Consider the following 23,442-nt stretch of genomic DNA (forward strand, 5'->3'; position numbering starts at 1 on the left):
GGGGGGGGGGGGCACGATGATGATGATGATGTAAATTCATATATACGTATATGCATTAAATCAGTCGACTCCACCTTTGGCGCTGGGGATGGGGGGGGGGGGAAAGGGGAGCAATGCCCCCACCCCGTATTTCGCCCATGCACGCCACATAATAACGTAATATCCTTGCGTTCGATGTTTAATGTCATCGTGGCGGATCCTTCCTCCCTTTTCCCCTCCCCACCTATAGTAATATAAGCTGAAGGCTTTTAGGAGGATTTCAGTAGTAATTGGCAACTTTACTTTAGCATAATTTTTGGCAATGATTGGCGAATGCCCGTATTTTCCCGTACTTGAGATCCCGATGACCCAAATTTTTCCCAAGAAATATATGCCAGCCAAATTGTGACGTAGCAATTTCATTTGAACATTTTTATCGCACCAACCACGGTCATTTTCTGCACACGAGGGCGAATTGACCGAAACCTTTCGAGAAAAAAAAATCGAAAATGCAAATTTCCGAATCCGAACGGCAGCCTTTTTTTTTATTGACAGAGGGGATGGTGAGCTAACCCCTCAGCGCGGGACCCCCTGCGGTAGTAATGTTTTTCTGTAGTCATGTCGCCGTTTTTCTGTTGTATCCCTCTGTGCCAGGAAAGTTTCTTATTTCAAAACCATCAATAGTCGCAATCTTCAATGGAAATTATGATTACTAGATAGCAGCACAAGTCAATACCTTCTAGAGCAGAATACCTTCTTCTTTAGAAGGTATTGCACAAGTTGACTACTCTTTTTTTTTTTTTTTTTTCCCTCCCTTTCGTTGTCTTGACTTGACTGGCTTGCATTTTCTGCTTCGGTTATTTTTTTTAAAAGGTGGAAGTTCTTGTCTGGTCCAGGCCGTCTGTGTTTATTTTCCAAACAATGCGGATGCGGGAGCCGTGAAGAGAAGAAAACGTTGTTAGTTATTTATCAACGGGAGGAGAAAAAAGAAAGAGCTCCAACATGGTGAAGGAACAGTTTCGCGAGACGAACGTCGCGATGAAAATGTAAATTAAAAAGCTTTCGACATTCTTATTTATTTCGTACGGGGTCATTCAAATATTACGTCAGTATCGAGGGGGGAAAGGGGGTTCCGGATTTGCTGACTTTTGATGACAAGGGGGAGGTGGGGTTTAAAGGTTGCGTATGTCATCAACTACCATTTTTGAAGATATGAAATATTCTAAGCTGCTGACGAGGGAGGTCCGAAATGTCTAAAAATCTGATCATTTCCCATCGCGACGTTTCGTGACTTAAGTTACACAATCACGCTACGCGTTTGTGTATTCCTAGCGAGGCGCATCAGATCAGGGCGGCTATATAAAGTATATGGTTTTGGCATCAGCTACTCTGTCGTCTGCATGCTCCGGTTTGAAGGGAAGGAAAAGAAAACACACAAGAGTGAAGAGAATATCGGCAAAACCGCGGCGCACGACGCATTTGACTACTCCAGAAGCAGTCGGCCAATCACGCCCGACGTAAAGCGCTGTCGTGAGGCGTATTGCGCTCTGTAGGAAAAGAGTCATGCTGCTTTTCTTACTGGTGAGTGGACGGCGTGTCGCGCTGGGCGAATCACGTTGCGCGCGGCACAGGAAACCTGCTCCTAGGAGAACCTGGCTTTAGGGGCCGTTCAAGTATTACGTAAGCAAATTTTTAGCCATTTTTGACCCCCCACCCTTGTCAGCAAAATTTCGTCATCAGCTCTGCCCCTCTGAATTCAACTCATATTTTCATAAAGGGTGGTTGATGGCGTAAGCATCATCCAAACGCCCCCCCACCTTGTGATCAAAAGTCACTCAAATTGGAAACCCTCTTCTCCATCGATGATGACATAATACTTGAACGGCCCCTTAGCCAGGGGTCAACTAAGCATGGGTAAATAATATTTGAATGACCCCTATATAAACATCAATTCGATATGTTTGATTGCTATTTATTTAAGTATAGGCGGGGCGTGATTAACCATTAAGCAAAATAAGCTTGTGCTGAGGGGCACCACTAAAAATGACCAAATATTACATTGTTTTTAAGTGTTGTAACAGGCAATCTATTGACAAGGATGTACAGTAATGGTTTTATAAATTTTATCGAGAGACACAAAGACATTCTCTGGGAGTTCGATTTTAACCTTCATAATGAAGGGTTGTCAGCTTCACATGTTAACGTAGAGTTGTTCTGTATTAATGTAGAATAAAGGAATTTCCCATGTTCGCCACTCCGTATACACCACACTGACCATCATATTCTTTGTCTCTCGATACAAACTTAATCCTAACGTGTTTCGTGAATAAAAGTATTGCTGTACATCTTTGCCAACACATTGCCATTACAGTGTACAATTTGTTTTCCCATCATCAACTAGAACCATGTTTCCCAACTTTTTTGATATCGCTAACCCCTTGTGGCGAAGGTTAATTTGGAGCAATCCCATGGGCATGGCCCTCACATCCTGCAGCGGGGTCCATAGGCCTGGATCTTTTATGTCTCACCCCTGTGTATAGTGAATTTATATTGTGAAAAATAAAAAAAAGTTATGAGAACCATCCCGGACTGTGAGTCATATCAGCCCCACCATTGGAGAAACCATGCATGCCCCTTCACATTCCTCAGCAAGGTCCCTCTGGAGGATCCCGTGGCACAGCCCTTCTGCAGTTGATTTATTGTGTGGGAGAAAAAATTATAAGAATCGCCCCGGGATGGCACCTCGTCAGTCTCAACCTTCTGCAGGGCAGGAACATGCCTGCCCTGCAGAAAACCCAAAATGTATTGTTTTTTTTATATAATTTGCATAGTATAGAAAATTGAGTAAATTATAATTTCACAGTATGAAATGTGTTGTTTACGTAATGGTAGTAAAGTATATGGAAATGATCAAGCGGACCCCCTAGGTTGGGAAACACTGCGGTAGAATATTCTAAAATTTTAAGAGCACTTGATTGTATAGTTGAAAATTTTTATAGAACGGTTGACAAGAGCTGCAACTAAAGAAGGACAGGAAAGAGGGGAGGTATATGTTTCCGGGGCGCTGGAATAGGACAGATGTTGAGTTTACTCTTTTTCCTTTAAAAAAAACGTTGAGCTGGTGCCAAAATGCATACAGACCCCCCCCCCCAAAACGGCAATAAATTTTGGTTTCTGGTTATGGTCCTGAGTACCCTTATTGGCGCCAAGATTTCTGCTTCCACCAACATGTAGTGGGGGTCCCGCTCACATGTTTTATTTTTTTTTCATACTCCACTACTCATGTTACTACTAACACCCGAAATTGATCAGTTTGCAAATTGACCAATTTTGTTGAATATTGACTCGGCCAATGTCCGAATGTTGGGCTTTTTGACCAGCCAGTTTGTGAAGTGGTCAGAGATCATTAGCCAAAGTCTGATAAGAAAAGATATGATTCAAAGTCATTGCCAAGTTGACATATTTTTCCGTGATAATTATGTCCACGTTAGCTATAGTAACCCATCAAACCAGTCACAATGCAGTTGAAGTGACAGTTTAAACTGTCAGTTTATGGGCGAGGTGCATGTGTGGTTTATTTATTTATATAAACCATCAAAAACTGCCAATCCCGTAGATCAGCGGTTCTCAACCATTTTGACTCGCGAAGCCCTTTTCAGTATGTAATTTCTATGGCAGAGCCCTGTTTTACTCGAGGAGTCCTTGTCAGTATACAATTTCTATTGTGGAGCCCTGTTTTACTCGAGGAGCCCCTTTTTGTGCATAATTTTTATGGCAGAACCTTGTAGGCCTCCCTTATTTACTTATCTATCAAATTTACCGATTCATTTTATTTTCCGCGAATCGCCGCAGAGCCCCTGGGAGGTGCACGCGGAGCACCGGTTGAGAACCACTGCCGTAGATAATTAGTAAGCTGCAGCAAGCACACATTTTGGTGCCCCAAATGTGTTCGGCCGCTACGCCCTGGAAAAGTTTAAAGGAACGTTATTTGGAACCTGTTTTTCTTTGAAAAAAGATTATTGACTCCTAAAAAATTTTTCTGGCTCCCAGATTTTTTTGTGATTTGTCAAGCGCTGGCCTATACATTTTTTTATGTATTCTGTGTGTTTTTACCATAGTTAGAAAAGGACAACCCTTGAGTAACATTTCTGATAACAGTTAAATCTGTTTATAATGATACTGCAGGGGCCTAGAAAAATATTTTTAAAGACACAGGTTATCATTGCAGACGGTTTGAGAATTTGTGCTATTTCCTATTAAATAGGAATTCCGCTGGAATCGTAGAAAATATTGCTATAGACAGATTTATCATTGCAGACACTATTATTGTATGTTCTCCTCATGGTGGTAAGATGCTTGTCTACCGCCGTGGAGGTTGCTGTCACGGTCCCAGGTTCAAACCCGAGGGAGGATATAAATAAGATATTTCCCCTAATGAGCTTTAGGTGACCACCGATGAATAGCGTCTTCGTTTCCAACCCATCTAATTAATGGCAGTAGCCTAAATTGCAATATAGTAATATGGCCAGAGTTTGTGTTTGATGAAGTAGTATCGTATTATGTGTGTGTGTGAGGCTTATAGGCCTATATTTTGCTTCAACTATATGAATACTGTACATTTCGTTGTTTAGACGAACTTACTAATTTTGTTTTTGATGTATTATTTTAGAAGCCACATGACATTTAGCATACAAAGTCCATCTGAAATGAAGCAACAGTCCCACGTCGCTGTTGTCACTCATAACTTGTACGAGCCTTCGCCTATTCGTAAACCAGCAGCATTTGGCGTGCTAGATCATAAAATGGTAACCATATTCATATATATATATATAGACTACCCATTATATAAGAAGAAAAAAGTGACTTTAATATTTCACTCTCTTTCACCTGAGTGATGTGTTAAGCAAAAGCATGTGCCAATTTCTTCTATTAATTTGTGCCGATTTCTTTTGTAATGCAAACCACAACTAAGATTGTGTCCTTTATATCAATCCTTCAGGGTACCAGTCAGAAGAATCAGAAGTGTGAAACGTGTGGCAAGGATCAGCCTGACTGCATCGGACACTTTGGATATATTGATTATGCGCTTCCAGTATTCCATATTGGTTATTTTCGATCAGTCATAACAATACTGCAAACTATATGCAAGGTATATTTGATATATTTTTCGCATTTGGTGTTTTGATTATATTTTTGTGCTGTCATGTCCTAACAAAAATTTGTGACATTTCTTTCCATTTTTGATTTGAGCATATCCCTATTTAATTATTGAGTATTGAGAAATATGATTAGGGTCCAAGTAAATATTCATTCTAGCAAAATTTCTTGGTACATACATTACACACTATTCACCACAGACTTCACAATCGGTACTCTTGTCCACACCATCTAAAGTCTGCGCCTATAGAAACACATACTTTTATGTTGTAGAACAATCTTCTAAACTTGTCTCATCATTCCCTGGTACAGGAAATGTTTTTTCATACCCACTCTCCTGTGAGGTAATTGTAATTGTCATGGAAAATTTACAATCTAGTGGTGCTCAGTTTGGAAGAAAGATTACACTTACTCACTTCAATTCTGAAATATAGATGGCAGTTCTGATAATTCAGACACAAAGTTATATGCACACACAGACTGTTAGGTACATACAATTCTGGCACAACTCGTATGGTAGTAAATTGCCCGTGGCAGTAGACTTAAGTTGTTCTGGGTTTGAAAGAAAGAAAGAAGAGTGGCACAAAAAACTCTAATTAAAAAAACAAAATTTATACTTCGATTTAATTATTAACATAACTATAAGAAATAACATTAATTAAGAAAAATAATATAATAAGTTTAATAGGGATGCTGCTAATAACGCTAAATTTCATTGAATAACTATTTAGTTCACTCTCTTGTACCAGTAATTTTTTCATAAAAAAAATAAACACGGTGGTGAACTTTTTATTGTAGCTGTGGTTATGATGCAATAATATCTGGAAATGTTATATGGAACACACACACATTTAATACTCAAATAAAACTTTTATTATTTCTTGATCTCAAACCTTGAACAAATATACATATCATTTTTCCCTTTTGTTTTCTGAACCATACTTAAATGTGCTTTTGAACACTTTTTTGACCTAAAAGTGACACAAAATCACTGAAGATTCAAGTTTTCTTCTGACTTGTTTTCTTTGTTTTCACTCTTGATTTCGTCTACCTCTAAAGCTTTAGTGTGTCTTGTGCTCTTTTTCTAAAATACTGATATATTTGAAAGGTAGCACTGTAGAAATTGTGGCTCGACTTTTTCGTTTTGTTTTTGTTCTTTTGTCGTGCAAATACCTGCATATCTGTCCAGAAAAGAGCATTTTTGAAAGAAAAAAGGGATGTTTAATGCCCAGTAATGTATGTTATATGCCCAGCAATAGCACTTAGTTTGTGTATAAAGGGCATTATATCTCTAGCATGGTTTATTAACTGCAATATGGTCATGCGTCCCACTGTTGGTACAATTAGAAAATCTCACATTGACCCTAAAGTGGGCCACCCCTTTAATTTTATGCGCCATTGATATTTTCTCTTTAAACCAGAATGGATAAAATATTCAGAATGTACTGACCTGAAATAATGAACTTTAAAAACAAAATAAAATGTACTGTCTGAGGAGGGGGATATTTAACACAAACATACGTCTTAAGAAAAGTGCTAAGAATCAGCTGAAACAATACTCCCTTTTCACCCGCTTTTCAAGAAGTTCATTCAGCTTCAACACAAACTGCAAATTAAAACAATGTAAGTTGTATATGGTGGAAAAGAGCTCAAAGTATTCAGACTTTTTCTTTTTAATATTAATCTTTGATCTCTTGAAATCTTTTTTTTTTCAATTTTTAAACCCAGTGGCTTACTACTGGTGCACTTACCTTATTCCATTGCCCCCAAGGGATGATATTGCCCATTTAGAAAAATACTGAACACTGCAGTGAAGGACTGTGACTCAGTATAAAAACATCATGGGTCATTGGTGTATTCTTTGCTTAAATTTGTAACCATTTATACACCATTTGTATTGTTGCTGAAATCCTAAAATCCATCTACAAGACAGACATAGATGGATACGAGGAGGAAAAAGTGGACTATTATCCCCCGCCCACCTTCACATTACACACGTTCAGTAATTCCTTGCCTCCATGCAGTTGTGTTATCCTTCTAAAGGTAGAACCTGATTTACCACTGATTACACTTGACTACAGTGAAATTGTATCCAACATGAAAATGCAATTCTGAATCATTTTGTGTGTGACCTGCTGAACATAAATATCACCATGAAAATGTTTTATTGGCTCTTGTTGTGGAGATATCTCCATGTTAAATGTTTAAAAAGTGTTTTATGAGTGGTATTTTGGTAAGGTCCATAGAACAATGTTTCCAGGGAAAATAGTCAACATGGATGCTTGAATGACTACTGTTAGACAATTGTTAGACATCCTCCTTATGTCTGATGCAAGCACAATGCAAAATGAAGTAGGCCTATGTGTCAGACGCAGACATATTATGCTACAATACATTTGTATTTCTATGTATTTGTATTGTGTTTTTATACATATTAATGGTGTGCTTCTTTTTATGTGTGTTTTTTCTGTATACTGTAGACAATAATCTGGTCGTGCACTGGTCTGGTCCGTTTGGTAATCCTGTGTTTTTAGGTGGATTTTCTTTGCGCGCATATATAGAAAATTTAAAAAAAAAGTCACTGCATGTTTGTGCACAGAAGTTTGTTATTTAAATGTGTTTTTTCAATTAAGTTCTAGTAATTCAGTGATTTCAATAATCCAGCACACCCTGGTTTAATATGTGCCGGATTAGCGAGAGTCTGCTGTATTTGTTTTTCCTTTATACTCGTCCTGTGTTTCAATTTAAGATATTGTGTTATTATACGTGTATTTAATTGTGCAATTTTGGAGAAAGCCATTACTGATTCAGGTTTTATGGTTTAAATTCATGTTCAGCATATCAAATTATACATAAGCAATGACTATTTTTGTTTCGGTCACAAATTTTGTGAAAATTTGGGTTTATTGTTGTAAAGAAATATACTGCGCTGTGTGTTAATTAACCCCTTCAGTAGTGTACGCACAAATCTTCCATGATGTTCCTATAAAATTCAATGAAATCCACCACTGAAGAGGATGAGCCATTGTTCACTGCAAGAAACCCAGTGTTTTCTTGTGAGTTTTTTTTTTTTTTTTGAATAAAAATTTTTTCTCAACTTTGGTCCTTGATGTTGGATTGAAACATTAACCAATGTTTTTTACATTAATGGCCCATAGAAAAGAAAAAAATAATTGTCTACTGATGGAAATGTTCACCAGACAGATGGATATTCAGTGTTCACTGTTTATAATTAATTACACTTATCTTTTATTGGTCTGAATTTCAAACAACACACATTATTCAACATGGATTTTTTTTCTTTCTAGTCTTGCAGCAGAGTTTTGCTTACACCAGAAGAACGTAAAAAGTTTGGTGATTCCCTAAAGAACCCTAATTTGGGATACTTGCAAAAGAAAGCACTTCGCAAGCAAATAACTAACCTCTGTACCAAGAAGTCTGTCTGTTGTTTCTGCTTGGAACTGAATGGTAATTTCATTTTTAGCTATTAGTACTTTTTATCTGAAGATGATGCCACTCTCCGGCATCATCTTCGGATAAGTCCCCACATGGTGGCAGTGTTAGAAATTCTCAGCTTTGGCCTCACCTCAGTTAGGTCTGACTGTCCATGTACGGCCTCATTCAGTGCACACGAGCTCTAAGGAAAAATAATTTATTGGCTTTGTAGCAGTGGCATAGCCAGGTTTTGTCCAGTGGAGGAGCAAAATTTGGAAAGGCGCTTTTTGTTCCTGCTATAAACGCAAATTTAAAGTTATGCATTAGTAGAAAGAACTTGAAATTTTTCTATTTAAAAAATCAAAATTAAATTAATTTTCAGTTTTTACTTGATGTTATTTTTCAAATTAAATTAATTACTTTTAAACTGATTCATTTATTTCAATTTTTTAATTAACTTGAAAAATGTAAATTATATTTTATGTTTTGTGTACACAATTGGGAAATCGCCCAAAAAGGTGGCTGAAAAAAATTAATTTAAAATATATTAATCTAATATATCCACACATTATTTGGATAATTTTTCTAATTGGAAGTACTGTATGCCTCTAGGACTCACGGTTGTCCTGTAATTTGGGGTTTGTGCTGTTAGCTATGCACCCTAATATATAAACACCATTGAGTCAAATCCGCAAAACAATTTGTCATTTTTATGAGGAAAAGAATCAAAATTTGCCAAACTTCCAGCATCAGTTTGCTGTAATGACCATACATTCCTCTTGTTCGCATGATTTGATTTGAGTGTAATGACAGATAATTTTACTTTTTTTTATTTGACTTGACGGTGACAATCTGTTATGCTTATGATATAATTTTGGAAAAAAGAAAACAAATGTAACAGTATTTTTTTGGGTATTCTTTGGAAAGAGTTTTTTCCTAAAAGTAAAGTCTATTTCATACTTTCGTTAAAATCAGGCGATACTAGAATTTTTTGATTTTGGGAGATAAAGACGAAATCTGGCAGACTTGGTGCTGCTATGTAATAATTAGTGATGTCTTGTACATTGTCACGTTTTTCCACTGAGGAAAAACATCAAAGATTTTACTCTCACTTATAAAAACTCCCTACAATTTTACTTTCACTAAAGGAATAAAAATTCTTCATCTTTTTCAAAAATCCCTTCTATATTTGTTTTTGTGCAAAATTTCCTGAATTCTCATTCTCTAAAGTTGGAAGCTATGGTATGTGCTGCTGTTATCATTTAGTCTGCACTTATCAGAGCTGTTTTACCCTTAAATATCTCAAATCTGAAAAGAGAAAGAAATTTTGAAATTAGAGTGTTTCGATTCTTTATTTCAATTCTGTTACAAAAAGAAAACAGGAAAAATCTTGAAAACTATTTCATTTCAGGTCAGGTGAAAAAATGTGCAATGTTGAAAATTGTTCATGACAAGTATAAGAAAGAAAAGAAGGGTGGTGTCGGCTTTCTACAACACATGACTGAGTTTGATGATGCAGTTCGTCACAATAAGGAAATAGAAAACCATTTGAAAAAAACTTCACAGGTAACAAAAACCCTCAGAGTTTAATTTTTTGACCTTATGTTGTGAAAACCAACCCCTAAAAATCAATATATATGTACTGATCATGTGTTTACTTGCATAATGTGCATGTCATCTAATATATGTTACAAGCAGTTTTCTACAACTGTAGTTTTCGATGCTAATCTATATTTTAAATACACAGGGTGTCCGGATCGAATGTCACTAATTTCAAACAATCGTTAAAAATTATGTTAGGGTTATTAAAATAGGGTGACGTTATTCAAAAAATTTGGTTACCCAACTCTAGGAATTTGATGAAAAATTTCCTGAAAGTGCCATTGTTACAAGCAAAGAGAAAAATATCATCATAGGAGAACGTGCAGATTGTTCTGTATACATGTCAGCTCTCATCAGCAGTTAACCCGATTTCTATTGTACCTTCGGAACACAGATATCAGAAAAAGAGATATCAGAAAAAACAAGGCATGTTATGGCATGGCGATTTTATGTCATGTAAGCAACGATTGGTACTTGACTGTGTCTGCAATGTATTAGAAGTGACTACTACTACTAGATCACACATACACCTCGTCCATATTCCTCTGTGGAATTTCTAACAAATTGGTACATGTTAGAATGTGCGTGTCCATGTTGTGAACCTAATGTGAAGCTTGTTTCTGTGTTATGCTTTTTTTATAGTACTGCCATCTGCTGTCTATTTTTCAAACTATGAGTGAAGTGTAATGATTGAAGATTTTGCCGTTCTAAGGCTGTTGCTGTGTCTGTAGCAAGACTTTTTTACGGCGAGATCAGCTCGAACCAAAAGTTCCCAACAAAGCAAAACAAAGTGGTTCCCAACTTTGCGCCTCAAAGTTGGGAACCACTATTAGAAGTGACTATATAATTGCATAGTATTTTACTGTTAATTAACTTGTATTAAATATTTCAAAGTAGGAATTTGCATCATGGCATTTCCACTCCAGGATCATTTTTTTCAGATGAGGCCACATTCCATGTGTCCAACCGGGTTAGTAAGAACAATTGTGTCGAAATTAGAGTTCAGAAAATTCCCATTGATTTTAACAATTTCAAAATCAATGTGCTGTGTACACTTTTACGTGATATAGTCAATGGACCATTTTTCATTTGGGCAACAAAAGGAGCACATGTGGAACTGCACTGAATTTTTTTACAAAAACATTTCAAGTGCTGCTTTCAGTTTATATGTTAACCGCTAAAGTGCAGAAATCAGTTATCCTACAGATTATATAGGTATCAAATCAGTTAATCTACAAATTAGCTAGGTAATGTTCACATTAATGACTTTCGAGCTTTAGCAGTAACACATATACTTTTCTTATCCTTTCCAATATCTTGTAAAGTGTAGGAACTAATTTACAATAACATTTGATCCCCATACACCCTGTAGTGTAAAACTTACCTGTGAGGGCTACCTTTCATTCCTCAGAATACCAGCCCTGCAATTGAGGTGAGATGGAGAGAGAGAAAATATATGATGAAGTTGAATTGGATTGTCAGTTTTAAGAAAGGAATACAGACCAAAAATGGCAAAATTACTTTTGTACTCTAAACCATAGATAGTTTTGTGAGCTTGGCCTGAGTCAGATTCTGCAGTCCATGGATGGTTCCTTTGAGTGCACACGAGCTCCAAGGAAAGATTGAGAGATTTGTTGCCTTTGTAGTCTAGTGGTCTAGAGCGTTCACCTGGAAAGTGAAAGGATGTGGGTTCGATTCCCCACAAAAAGCAGTTGAATTTTCTCTCTTTCTAAAAATTCATGTTCGCTACAGCCAGTTGTCAAAAACCTTTGTATAAACCATAGTTGCCCAAACTTTTTATTTTAGGACTTGATTTCAGTCTTTCTTCAGAAATTTTTTTTCTTTCCTCGCCCCCAATTCAAGTGAACCGGTAGGATACTATGTTAAATCCATAGCTTCCATTCCCCCCTCCGGACCCTTCCACTGCCCACCAGGGGGCGATATTGCCTACTTTGAAAAACACTGCTCAAAACTAAAAATCTGTTAAGTTTGCTTTACACGTGAGTGGTAAGAAAAAAAACAAAAATCAGTCCTTAGAGGCAGATATATAGGATTTTGAAAAAGCGTAAGGTTTAAAAAGTTAATATACCACTCACACTTACCGGGTTTTTTCTATATTTCTCAACAACTTGATTTTTGGACTTATTCCCTTCTTAAAACTGATGATTCCATCATTAATGTGTTGGTGAAAAATTTCAGACAAGAAAAAAAGTGGTCCAATTCAAAAGAACCAACTTGGTCCTAATTAGCTTGGATAATAGCTAATGATTGTATGAATCATGTTATCAAAGTACTATGAGAACCAAACTGTGCTTCTAATATTATTTTATTGCAATCTTATATAGACAATCCTCAACCCAGCAATGGTACACAAGCTTTTTCTCAAGATAGTTGATGAGGTAAGCTTGTGATACTGATTTACATTGTTTTTTATGTGTTTGCTTAAAATTTGAAATTTATCGTTTTTGAGTCAAGTTATATATTTTACTATCATACTGTAGTCTAAAATTAAAACATTAAATCTGTATTAGATATAGCTCACCACTTAGTTCTATATGGTGGACAAGGTCACATACAATTACTATTTATCATCTAAATTTTTTCCCATTGATTTCATGCATTTTTTAAAATCAGACATCTTTTGATGTAGGACATTCCATTTCTGTTGATGGATGCAAAAAGAGGTCGTCCAGAATATTTAGTTTTGACACGCCTACCTGCTCCTCCTCTATGCATAAGGCCTTCTGTTATATCTGAGCTGAAGCAGGGAACGTATGTTAGAATATTCATGCTCTCTCGATTTTTTGTATTGTTGCTTTGAATCTTTTCCCTCGTATTTATTATTTAACAACTATTTTGTCTTTTTTTCAGAAATGAAGATGACATGACTGTTAAACTTTCAGAAATCTCATTGTTGAATGCAGTCATGCGGAAACACATGGCAAGCGGTGCTAAAGTAGAGATGATCATGGTGATTTAGTGAGAATGCATTTCTCATTTTCATTTCTGTATGATCATTTTATTGCAAATTTGAAATTCCTGAAAAAAATGTGCCTCCAAGCGTGTCATCTCCAATTTAGGCCAGAGACAGATTTTTCCACCTTTCCTCCCGCTCTTTGGAATTATTGGACATTTCTCTCGATTTTAGTGGGGAAATGAGGAGTGTTAACTGCACACTTGTATCATTTTTGCTGTACGCTTTGGGAAATAAAAACAAAGTAGAGTTGTGCTTGTCAATCATGGACGATAAAAATCATGCAGTACTTTGCAAACAGGCAGTTGTTGTCTATAACGAAACAAGTTCCTCCATGAAAAACAGTGCTTGTCTGGCAAATGGTTGTTTTCCATCAACTTCAGTGTGGCAATAATCTCGCTTGTCTGACATCGGCCTAAACCTTTATTTTTGTTTTTTCTGGGTTAGTTACTTAGTTAGTTCTTACTTTGGTTAGGAGTTAGAAAATGTTCTATGATATATTGATGATTCAAAGGAGTGAGAAAATTGAAATCATAGGTTAACCCTTAGCGGTCGATGGCATCACAGTAGCGGCATTCGCAAGTCATCTTTAAAGTCGGTGCTGCCAGCCTGGCGGCATGATGTCATTCATGATTTCCTGGCAAGTGGCATGGCAAATGAGACTAGCAGTGATGGTAACTCGTAGGAAATTTCCTATATTCGTGGGGAAAATTGGCCAAAAGGCAGCACATTTTTTGGGAGAAATAACTCAGAAATGCTAAATTTGCTCTGACTAGCTGATACTCCTATCAGAGAAATTTGCCAGTCACAAAGGGTTAATAGGGGTACAGCCCAGTAAAATGTTATAGAACCCTTGTTTTCAGTTATTATATCACATGAACACAATATATTATCAACTCATAGTTTTGTTTGCGAAGCTTTGTTGTGGTCTCTGCTGCAGCCTGTATAACTTGGCATATGTGGTACCTTAAGTCATGAGTGTCTCAATTCGTGAGTAATCCAGGTTATGAACAAAAATAATTTGCTGGATATGCTTGGACTTGCAGGCAAATTTCCAGTTTAAAGGCTTGGAAAGTACAAAAAAGCTCATTCTCCAAACAAAAGCTTTAGTTTTTTACTAGTCAAAGTTGTCTGTGTTTGTAGTTGTAACTTTATACTGTGCTTTTAAGCAATGATCCTTTTATCTTTCTTACTGTGCCTATCACTATACTATGCCCTGCTAATTTATTTTTGAGTATTGTTGTGTCAATCAGAAACAAATTAAAATGGTCATTGTTTTATGCAGAAAGTTTGCTTCAAGATAGAACTTTTTAGCTATATGTGTAATTTTCAAGGAAAAAATTATACTCGTAACTTGCTGTACCATTATGATGGAAGTGTCATTTGATATCACCCTGCTATTATCTGTATACCGACAGACCAGGCACGACCCAGGCTCTGTCCCTCCCGGGATATAAGCCTTTTACCTGTGTGGGTGGAATTATTATCTGTATACCATAGAGAGGGCGAGAGAGCTCAAGATCTAAATTAGTCTTAGGCCTATGATTAATGTAATTAAATTAGAATTCATATATATATATATATATATATATATGGGTTTTTTTTCTTTCCCTTCATATAGGAAGATTGGGATTATCTACAGTTACAATCAGGTTTATACATGAATAGTGAAATGTCTGGAATTCCTTTAAATCTGCAGGTGAGAAATGCATCTTTTTTTTTTTTTTAAATTTTAATATAATATGAGTAACTAAAAATTCTATTTTCAGAATAATGATGCACAATCAAGTTTTTTTAATCAAAAAGTTCATGAGCATTTGAGTTTTGAACCATAATGCATCTTAATTTTGTATTTATTCAAATAAATTTCTTCTATATTGATACTGCTCATTTGAAATTGAACTCAATGAATGAAACTAATGACTTTTTTTTTAAATATTCTACATGCATTAATTAAGCAGATTGATTGATTGATGACAGCTCACGCCCAGAGCTGTTGTGCAAGACAACTTCCTCTCTTTACCTCCTAGGAGGCTGGGTCGTGTCGGAGAGCATCTTCTATTTATTCAACAAATGAAAAAATTATATACATTCTATGGAAACAATCCATCAGAAGACAATGAGGATACATACAATCAAGATTAACTAAGAGAAAAATAAAATAAAATATAAAAACCATCGAAAAAGATTAAATACACTCTAATTTGCACTAATTAGTTATGCACTATTATATACATTCTGTGGAAACAATCCAAAAAAAAACACACACACACACACACATACACATTGAGCACGATTCAATCAAGATTAACATAAAAGAAAAATGAAATAAAATTATGTACCAAAGAATAAAGACAAAAAGCTTATTTACACAGATTTGCCATGAACTACCATATACATTCTATGGAAACAATAAATCAGAGAACATTGAGCACGATACAATCAGGATTAACAAAAGAGAAAAATGAAAATAATAATAATAAAACATACCAAAGAAAAAAGATTAAGCACACGCTAATTTACACTGATCGATCATGCACATTCACATCTGAATGCTGTAATTGGGATGTAGAGGGCATCTCCGAGGGAGGAAGGACTGCCTGGATTGATGTTTCTTTACTCCTGAGTCTTGTGATCATGGGATGCTGGTTAGGAATTTTTCGTCTTGGTTCTGAAACAGTACATTCGGAGTCGTCGGAATCGTCAGTCCGGTTAATTGGACGTCTGAATTCAGTTTTGTATGTTTCAAGATGTTTCACAAGTTTTATTATGCGATTTGCATTCATCGGACTTCTGATGATGCGTCGTTTCCAGAGTGTCACTTGTCCTGGTCTGGTAATTTAAAATGGAACTCTTTGGTCTTGGGACACTCTGAGATGAAATGAAAATTGTTTCCCTCTTTTTCGCAGAGGCAGAGGCTACTATTTTGAATCTTGAATCTTGCCAGATAGGCCGGAAACGGTCCGTGTTCAGTGAAAAAGATGGTGATGTTTCTGGGCCATGGCAAGTGGTGTACACTGACTTTTGGTAGAATTTCATGAATCTTATGCCCTGTACATTCAGTGTCCCATCTTTCTTGCCAGTGACGTAATGATTCTTGCAACCACTTTATTTTGTATACTGATTGAGAGATTGGTAGGGTATAGGGGGTTCCTTCCTTGGTGGCCAGCTTTGCAAGGAAGTCAGCTCTCTCATTTCCTGGATCTTTGTTATGAGCTTTAATCCAGCACAAATGTATTTTGTTGTTTTGAATAAGTAGCTTACGGACTTCACGGGCCATTGGATTTGTTGTGAGTGGGTCTTTGAGAGATTCCAAAGAGGACAGGCTGTCTGTTTTTATTATGGTATTATCCGGAAATGTTGTTGCCACTTCTACAGCTTTCTTGATGGCCAGCATTTCAGCTTGGAATACTGTATTCCGATCGTGAAGTTTTGAGATCCAGTAATCTATCTCTTCGTTGTCACTGAATATGCTGTAAGATGCTCCCACTCCTTCCGTTGTTTTGGACCCATCCGTGTTAATTAATTAAGCAGAGGAGAAATTTGAGGGAACAGAGTTCTGCTTCATTACAATTTTGATTGTCTTAAACTTCCGCTTCTGAAATATATGAAAGGTGACACCCAATAATGGACAATTTTTTATTTTTTCAATAGCCAAAAAAACCTACAAGAGGCATCGTCCAACGATTGAAAGGAAAACAAGGCCGATTTCGAGGCAATCTCTCAGGAAAACGTGTTGATTTTGCCGGAAGAACTGTGATATCTCCTGATCCCAACCTACATATAGATCAGGTACTTGGTCATTTTATCACTAAATCATTTTTTTTAAATGTGTAAAAAATTCCACTACTTTTTGCAAAGTATTGCCTATTTATAAGTGTGTTATTAGTGTGTTACTACCTATTAGTGTTATATTTCATGCCAGCCTTCCAGGCAAACGGAAAAATTGATGGAGATAAATGAAAGTTTTGCCTTCTTAACTATAAAGTAGCTGAAGCTAGATTTATTCACGATCCTCATGCACCTATGATTTTTTCCTACTGATTTAGTTATTTAAAAGAAAAGGAAATTTCTCTATGGTGTTTTATTTAAACCTCCAATAAAAAATATCTGTTTTCATAAAAAATAATTCCTTTATGGCAACTCTGGTATATTGTACTCTTGGAATACTCTGCAAACTAAAGGCATTTCTGACTGAGCGTGAATTTTTGTCAAGAGATTATGTATTGACTCTCCACGTGCATAAAACTTATATTGATTGCTCTTTTTTTCTTTTAATGAATTTAAAGGTAGGAATACCTGTACATTGTGCCAAGATCTTGACATATCCTGAAGTGGTGAGTAATCAAGATTTTTATATTAGTCCCAATTTTGAATAATGTCATTGATATCATATTGTAACACTATCAAAAACTATATCACTACCTACTACCTTGGTTGCTCTAAGACATATAGCTTGTGCAAAAATGTGTGGGACATTTATTTTTACCTTGTATGTTAATTGTTGTATGTTTCACTATGTATTATTTTGATATAAAATTTACAAGGTACGTATAACTTTTTGAAAGGTCACAAGACATAATAAAGAATTCTTGAAGAAACTTATTTTGAATGGTGCCGAAGTTCATCCTGGTGCAAATTCTCATATCAGAAAGGACAATAACCATAAATCGTAATGTACCATTTTTATTTAACAGAAATATTGCCAAATCAGTTCTTTTGGAAGTAATAATCAAATTACTCGATAAAAATATAATTTCTCATTGCACTTGATCCCTTGTAACAGAACCAGTTTTGCTTGATCTCCATTTTTGTTTAAGATCTCATAATGAATACCACAGTTTTTTGACACATGGCCACTTTTTTTATATTCATGTTAACTCTTATGCAAGTATAAACCACTAATATGCCCTTTTGAGAATTTTATCTGTAATAAAGATTCACAAGAAAAGTTATTGCTGACTATTCATGTAGCCTTATATAGCATTTTGAATATCTCTATATTCATATTGATTTAAGTTGCTCATTTAATAATATGTGCTCTCATTACTATGAATAATTTGTATACATGTGCCTAAACTTTGCATGTGTATCAATCATTTTTCACTTGCTGTGAATCATGTTTATTTCATGTTTTTCTGAAAAACATAATATATGATTTTCAGATTTTTAAAATTTGGACAAAGATCTGCTATTGCTGAAAATCTGAGGGTATGTAATTTTTTCTATTCATTTTTCACTTGTGACACAGGATTTATTGATATTTAAAGAAGTAAATTGTGAGCTTTACATTTTTTGATAAAGTGCAAAGCATGATTCGGATTTTTCAAGTGCAGTCTATGCTCATTTTCATGGACTCGATTTTATGAACTAATTATTCAAGTCGGAGTTCTCAAAGATGAGTGTCGACTGCACCATGGATCTTTTCTGTGTTTTACATTAAAATTGTTTATGTAAACAGTTAAATTTCACACCATAGTCAATTCATATATTTTTCATTATTTTTTCCAATAGTATGGAGACATTGTTGAGAGACATATGCTGGATGGTGATGTTGTGCTATTTAACAGACAGCCCTCCCTTCATAAGCTTAGCATCATGGCACATACAGTTAGTTCTTGTAATTTTTTCACTTGCCCTAATCACATAATCATCAAGTATGCTCTAATAAGAATTTCATATGAAAAATTTATTCATGAATAATATTTTTTTTTTATTTTTCAGCAATCTTATTCTAAAGCTATTAATATATGATTGTAAAGTTGTATGCACAACTTTTTTTTTAATAGTGTTTGTCACTTTTACTACTTATGATTAACTGTGATAAGTTCTAACATCCTCAGAATGAAAAGTCATACATGCCCACATTCTCTCTGGAGTTTAGCCATCTTTGTTTCAGTTATATCCTTCACCACTTTATGAATTTATATAATTTTAGCATTTTTTTATTGCTTGAAGGTTAAAGTTTTGCCTAACAGGACATTCCGTTTCAATGAGTGTGTGTGCACCCCGTACAATGCTGATTTTGATGGGGATGAGATGAATGTCCATCTTCCTCAAACAGAAGAAGCCAGGGCAGAAGCTCTCACTCTCATGGGTGTAAGTAACATGCTTGCATATTTTCTAAACTGTAATTTTTTTCCCAACTGTTTCCTAAAAAAAATATCTGTTTATTTGCATGATTAATAGTATATATTGATATACAGCTATGGAAATTTATTTTCTCAGTAAAATATATAATTTGTTTCAGATAAAATCTAACTTAGTGACACCTCGTAATGGAGAACCGTTGATTGCGGCAATTCAAGATTTCATTACTGGTAATATTTTTCTGATGTATTCTACCTCCTAAGTTGGATGATAAATGTATGAATGATAAATACCATAATTGGTGGTTCAATCAATTTTTCTGTGAATTTTCTCTCAGGTGCTTACCTTCTGACTCAGAAAGATGTGTTTTTTACAAAAGAAGAGGCATCACAGTTGATATCTAGCATTCTGGCTGATAAAGATTTGAAAACTGTAATACACTTGCCCCCACCAGCGTTGCAACGAGTATGTCTAATTCTTATTGATTTATTACTGTTTTTGACATGCAATCCCCCCCCCTCTTTTCTGTTGGTTTATTCTATGCTAATGTTTACTCTTATGTTAATACTTAGAGATATCTCTTCTACCTTCAATGTTTTGAAAATATTTCACAAATTGTTACTCTGGGCAATGATTTAACATTTTATCTCATATTTCTTTCGGTATAATATAATCAGTCTTTTGAGGAATCTTGAATTATTAATTATGTAAGGCTTCAAATAAAATTTTCATTACTTTATTTTTTATAGTATTCTGTTTCAGTTTATATTTGTAAGGAAAATTAACATGAATAAAAATTAGTTATCATGGATGCAAAATGTATTTAATTTTATCTAACTGCATCCCAGAGTATTGATATGATCATATTTAAATGTAATGAATACATTTGCAGCTTTCTTCAACTTCATTATAACATAAGCAGATTTTTCAATTTATTTATTTTTCTTTGAGCAGCCCAATGTTCTTTGGACTGGTAAACAGATTTTCAGTTTGATCCTGAAGCCCAACAAGAACTCTAAAACTTTGGCAAATTTACGTACCAAGGGCAAAGCCTATACCAAAGAAGAGGAGCTTTGCGTGAATGACTCCTGTGAGCATATGACTATTTTCTCCAAATACTTTTAGTTTTATAATTCAATGATTATAATATTCTCTAATATTCTCACCGATTTTTACACATTTTCCTGTTTAAAAAAGTAATTCAAATCATAATGTACGTCTTTTTTTCTTCAAATATCCTAAATTTTATTGAATTGCTTCTCCAGTTAGAATGAAAAGAAAATTCATATGATTAATTTTTTTTCTCTTAAAAACTTTTAAATTTCTGATTATGATAAAAGTTTTCTTTTTGAATTTTTATTCACTAAAATTTTCTTTCATGTTATTTTTCCCCCTTTTATTTTACAGTTGTATTGATAAGAAATAGTGAATTGTTAGCTGGTTCCATGGACAAATCAACCCTTGGTTCTGGATCAAAAACTAATATATTCTACATACTATACAGGGATTATGGAAAGGATCATGCTGCTGAAGCTATGTGGAGACTTGGCCGTTTGGCTTCATATTATCTTGGTAGAATATCAATTTTTTCCTATGTCTCTATTGTTTAGAAGAATTGTTATATACTATATGGTAGTATTTGGCGAGAACATAGAATATATGACCACATTTGGTTTGGAAATACAGACTTGCCAACTTTCTGTATTGAGCATGGGATTGTGTGATTTTGTGACATTTATGGGCTTCCAGATTATGAAATCATATTGTTGGGTTTCAGTTATTGTCATTAACATGTAAAAAAATAAGTACTGGGGGAAAAAAGAAACATCGAGTTTGCTGTTTTCCCGCTGCCACTGTTTTTTTCTTCTTCTCTAGATAGCAACCCCCATCCCCATTTGCATGAAAATGTTCTTGTGACATCGCATCACTTGAATTGATACTATATGAATGGTGGTCAAATCTATGAACGTAAACAAACATGGAGGCCCATTCACATTGAAAGTGTTTTTTCAATGTGTGTTTGATCATAGACAGCTGGTACATAATTCAATAGGTACTACTATGCTGGCCATATTTCATTGTAAAAATTATGAAAAATCAGTATATATGCACCAGAAAATACTGAAATCGCTAGTTGTGGGGAAACTTCTTTATTGTTGATTAAGGAACTTGAAGGATTCCATAAATCTGTTATTGGAATGATTTCACAAAAAAAAAAAGGAAGCATTGTTGAAAAAAATGGGCATTCCTTTAGGATAGTAGGACAGCACATGACAAAAAATATAGGAATGTCTTGCAAAATATGAGTGATATGGTCACCTTATGTATCACTTCTTTCATCTGTTTCTATTAAGGCCATAAAAAATTGATATGCAAAAGTATGTTTGCCACATTTTTAAGTAAATGCAGGATTGGAAGTTACAAGCTTTTTACCTTCTCAAGATTGGCAGGTCTGGAAATATGAAAATCATGGTTAATGATTGATCATAAAGGTTTAGCAAAAAAACTCAGTTTTCAAATGTAGCTTTTTTTAAAAACCAGCGAGTTTTATTGAAGGTTCAGACATTGAACCAGTGTTATTGCGCCTAAAAGTTTCTGTGAAAATTTCGTTTATCAGTGTTTATAAAATTAATTTCGTATGGATTACTATTTAATGTTCAATTTTTTAAAAGTATAGGCCTATCCTATTTGTTTGGCAAGATAACTGTTATCAAAGGCTTTCTACACTGCGAAATTTATCCACCAATATGAATTTTTTGATATAATGTAAAATATTCTGAAATCTGCTGTTCGTGTATGCAGCAGCTGAAAACCTGCTAAAGCAAGTGATGAACAATAAAAATTTACCAAATAATACATGTATGGATATTTCAACCTCTCATTGTTTATATTCAATATATCATTGCACATGTAAAACACAGACTGATATAACAGTGGTGTAAAATATTTTTGGGAAAAAATAATTATACTTGGGAAATTAATTTGATGAGAAAAAAAATTAAAGTACACTATATGAATGAATAAAATATGTACAAAATATATAAGTGGAATATAATACATGTACAGTAATAAATGAGATAGAAAACACGTACAGCATATGAATGGGCTCTAAAAATATGTGTGTGTTGTGTGTGAGAAAACATGAACTGTAAATATGTTAGTTTGGTGTTTCTTATCAATGCAATGGTTTTCTCTGCCACAGTACAGACCAACAGCCTATTCAGTCGATTAGGTCAATAAAATGTATAATTTTTGCTATGGGATTTATATATTTGGAAAGATTATTACAGACTGTAGACATGGGGCAGTTGAGAATGAGAAACAAGCTATCTCTGTCTGCATAAGCGTTTTCAGAATTTTCTCGAGGGGGGGAGGGTTTCAGATATTTTCCCCTTCTGAGAGGGGGGGTTTTATGTTTTTTCCTGCAAAATAACACTATAATCTTCCCACCTTTGGGTGCGCCAATGTCTGTCTGCTCCACAAAGTGTTTTGGAAATTCATTTTTTTGCTCAGCGAAGAATCTACATTCAAACAAAATATAGAAGACGTCATATATATCATGGGAGTCTGAACAGTAGGATCAACTCGTGACATGATTGAAAATAACAAAAATAGTATATATATAATTACAATGAGTTAAAATGTGGTGCCATGTATTGAGAGAATACTGTATTAGTTTTAAATTTTACAAATATTCCAGCAAACAGAGGCTTTTCCATTGGCGTGATGGATGTAACACCTGGTGCAGGGCTGCTAAAAGCAAAGAAAAAATTATTGAATACTGGGTGAATATAAGCTACATTTTTTGGTTATTCTTAATTTTCCATTTAATTCTTTTCCTTTCTGTAGTTCTCTATTTTATTGTATCCTTGAAATTCATTTTATAGAAGTCTTTTTATTTGTCCCGATCAGGGAAATATTTGTTTCGTTAATACTAATGAGGTTTCTTTTTTTTTTTTTGCTAATACACTTCATACATAAATTAGTTTAAAAAATGTTTCATGTGCGCAGGTCTGTGAGAGAAGAGTTTTATCACTCTTTTTTTAGCAGTATTAAATCTTATTTTTCGGGTTCTTGCATGTATCAATTTGTTAGGAATATCTCAAAAGAATCTTTATGAGGCGCATGCACATGTAAGTAGTAGTAGTATAGTAAAACCTGTATTAAGCAGAAACCTGTCTTCAATGGAAAAAATCTTGGTCCTG

At 34.9% G+C, this 23,442-nt stretch overlaps 1 protein-coding gene across 1 annotated transcript in view; it reads left to right on the forward strand.

Annotated features, from left to right (window-relative positions):
- The first annotated feature begins 897 nt into the window (after positions 1-897).
- The window catches only part of Polr3A (RNA polymerase III subunit A), a 42,675-nt gene continuing 20,130 nt past the window's right edge, over positions 898-23,442 (forward strand). The window contains exons 1-20 of the mRNA XM_089254833.1: positions 898-1,025; positions 4,649-4,784; positions 4,979-5,128; positions 8,445-8,604; positions 9,983-10,137; positions 12,519-12,572; positions 12,824-12,945; positions 13,045-13,144; positions 14,769-14,846; positions 16,802-16,939; positions 17,437-17,484; positions 17,716-17,819; positions 18,313-18,358; positions 18,662-18,757; positions 19,106-19,246; positions 19,398-19,467; positions 19,575-19,702; positions 20,192-20,327; positions 20,645-20,809; positions 22,938-23,022. Coding sequence (XP_089110959.1) covers positions 982-1,025; positions 4,649-4,784; positions 4,979-5,128; positions 8,445-8,604; positions 9,983-10,137; positions 12,519-12,572; positions 12,824-12,945; positions 13,045-13,144; positions 14,769-14,846; positions 16,802-16,939; positions 17,437-17,484; positions 17,716-17,819; positions 18,313-18,358; positions 18,662-18,757; positions 19,106-19,246; positions 19,398-19,467; positions 19,575-19,702; positions 20,192-20,327; positions 20,645-20,809; positions 22,938-23,022 — 2,156 coding nt within the window. The 5' untranslated portion in view covers positions 898-981. The remainder of the gene's footprint in view (positions 1,026-4,648; positions 4,785-4,978; positions 5,129-8,444; positions 8,605-9,982; positions 10,138-12,518; positions 12,573-12,823; positions 12,946-13,044; positions 13,145-14,768; positions 14,847-16,801; positions 16,940-17,436; positions 17,485-17,715; positions 17,820-18,312; positions 18,359-18,661; positions 18,758-19,105; positions 19,247-19,397; positions 19,468-19,574; positions 19,703-20,191; positions 20,328-20,644; positions 20,810-22,937; positions 23,023-23,442) is intronic.

The sequence above is a fragment of the Pholcus phalangioides genome, unplaced genomic scaffold (genome assembly GCF_987345545.1).
Source record: "Pholcus phalangioides strain wild (caught in Gottingen) unplaced genomic scaffold, Ppha-v1.0 ptg000042l_1, whole genome shotgun sequence".
Taxonomy (NCBI): domain Eukaryota; kingdom Metazoa; phylum Arthropoda; class Arachnida; order Araneae; family Pholcidae; genus Pholcus; species Pholcus phalangioides.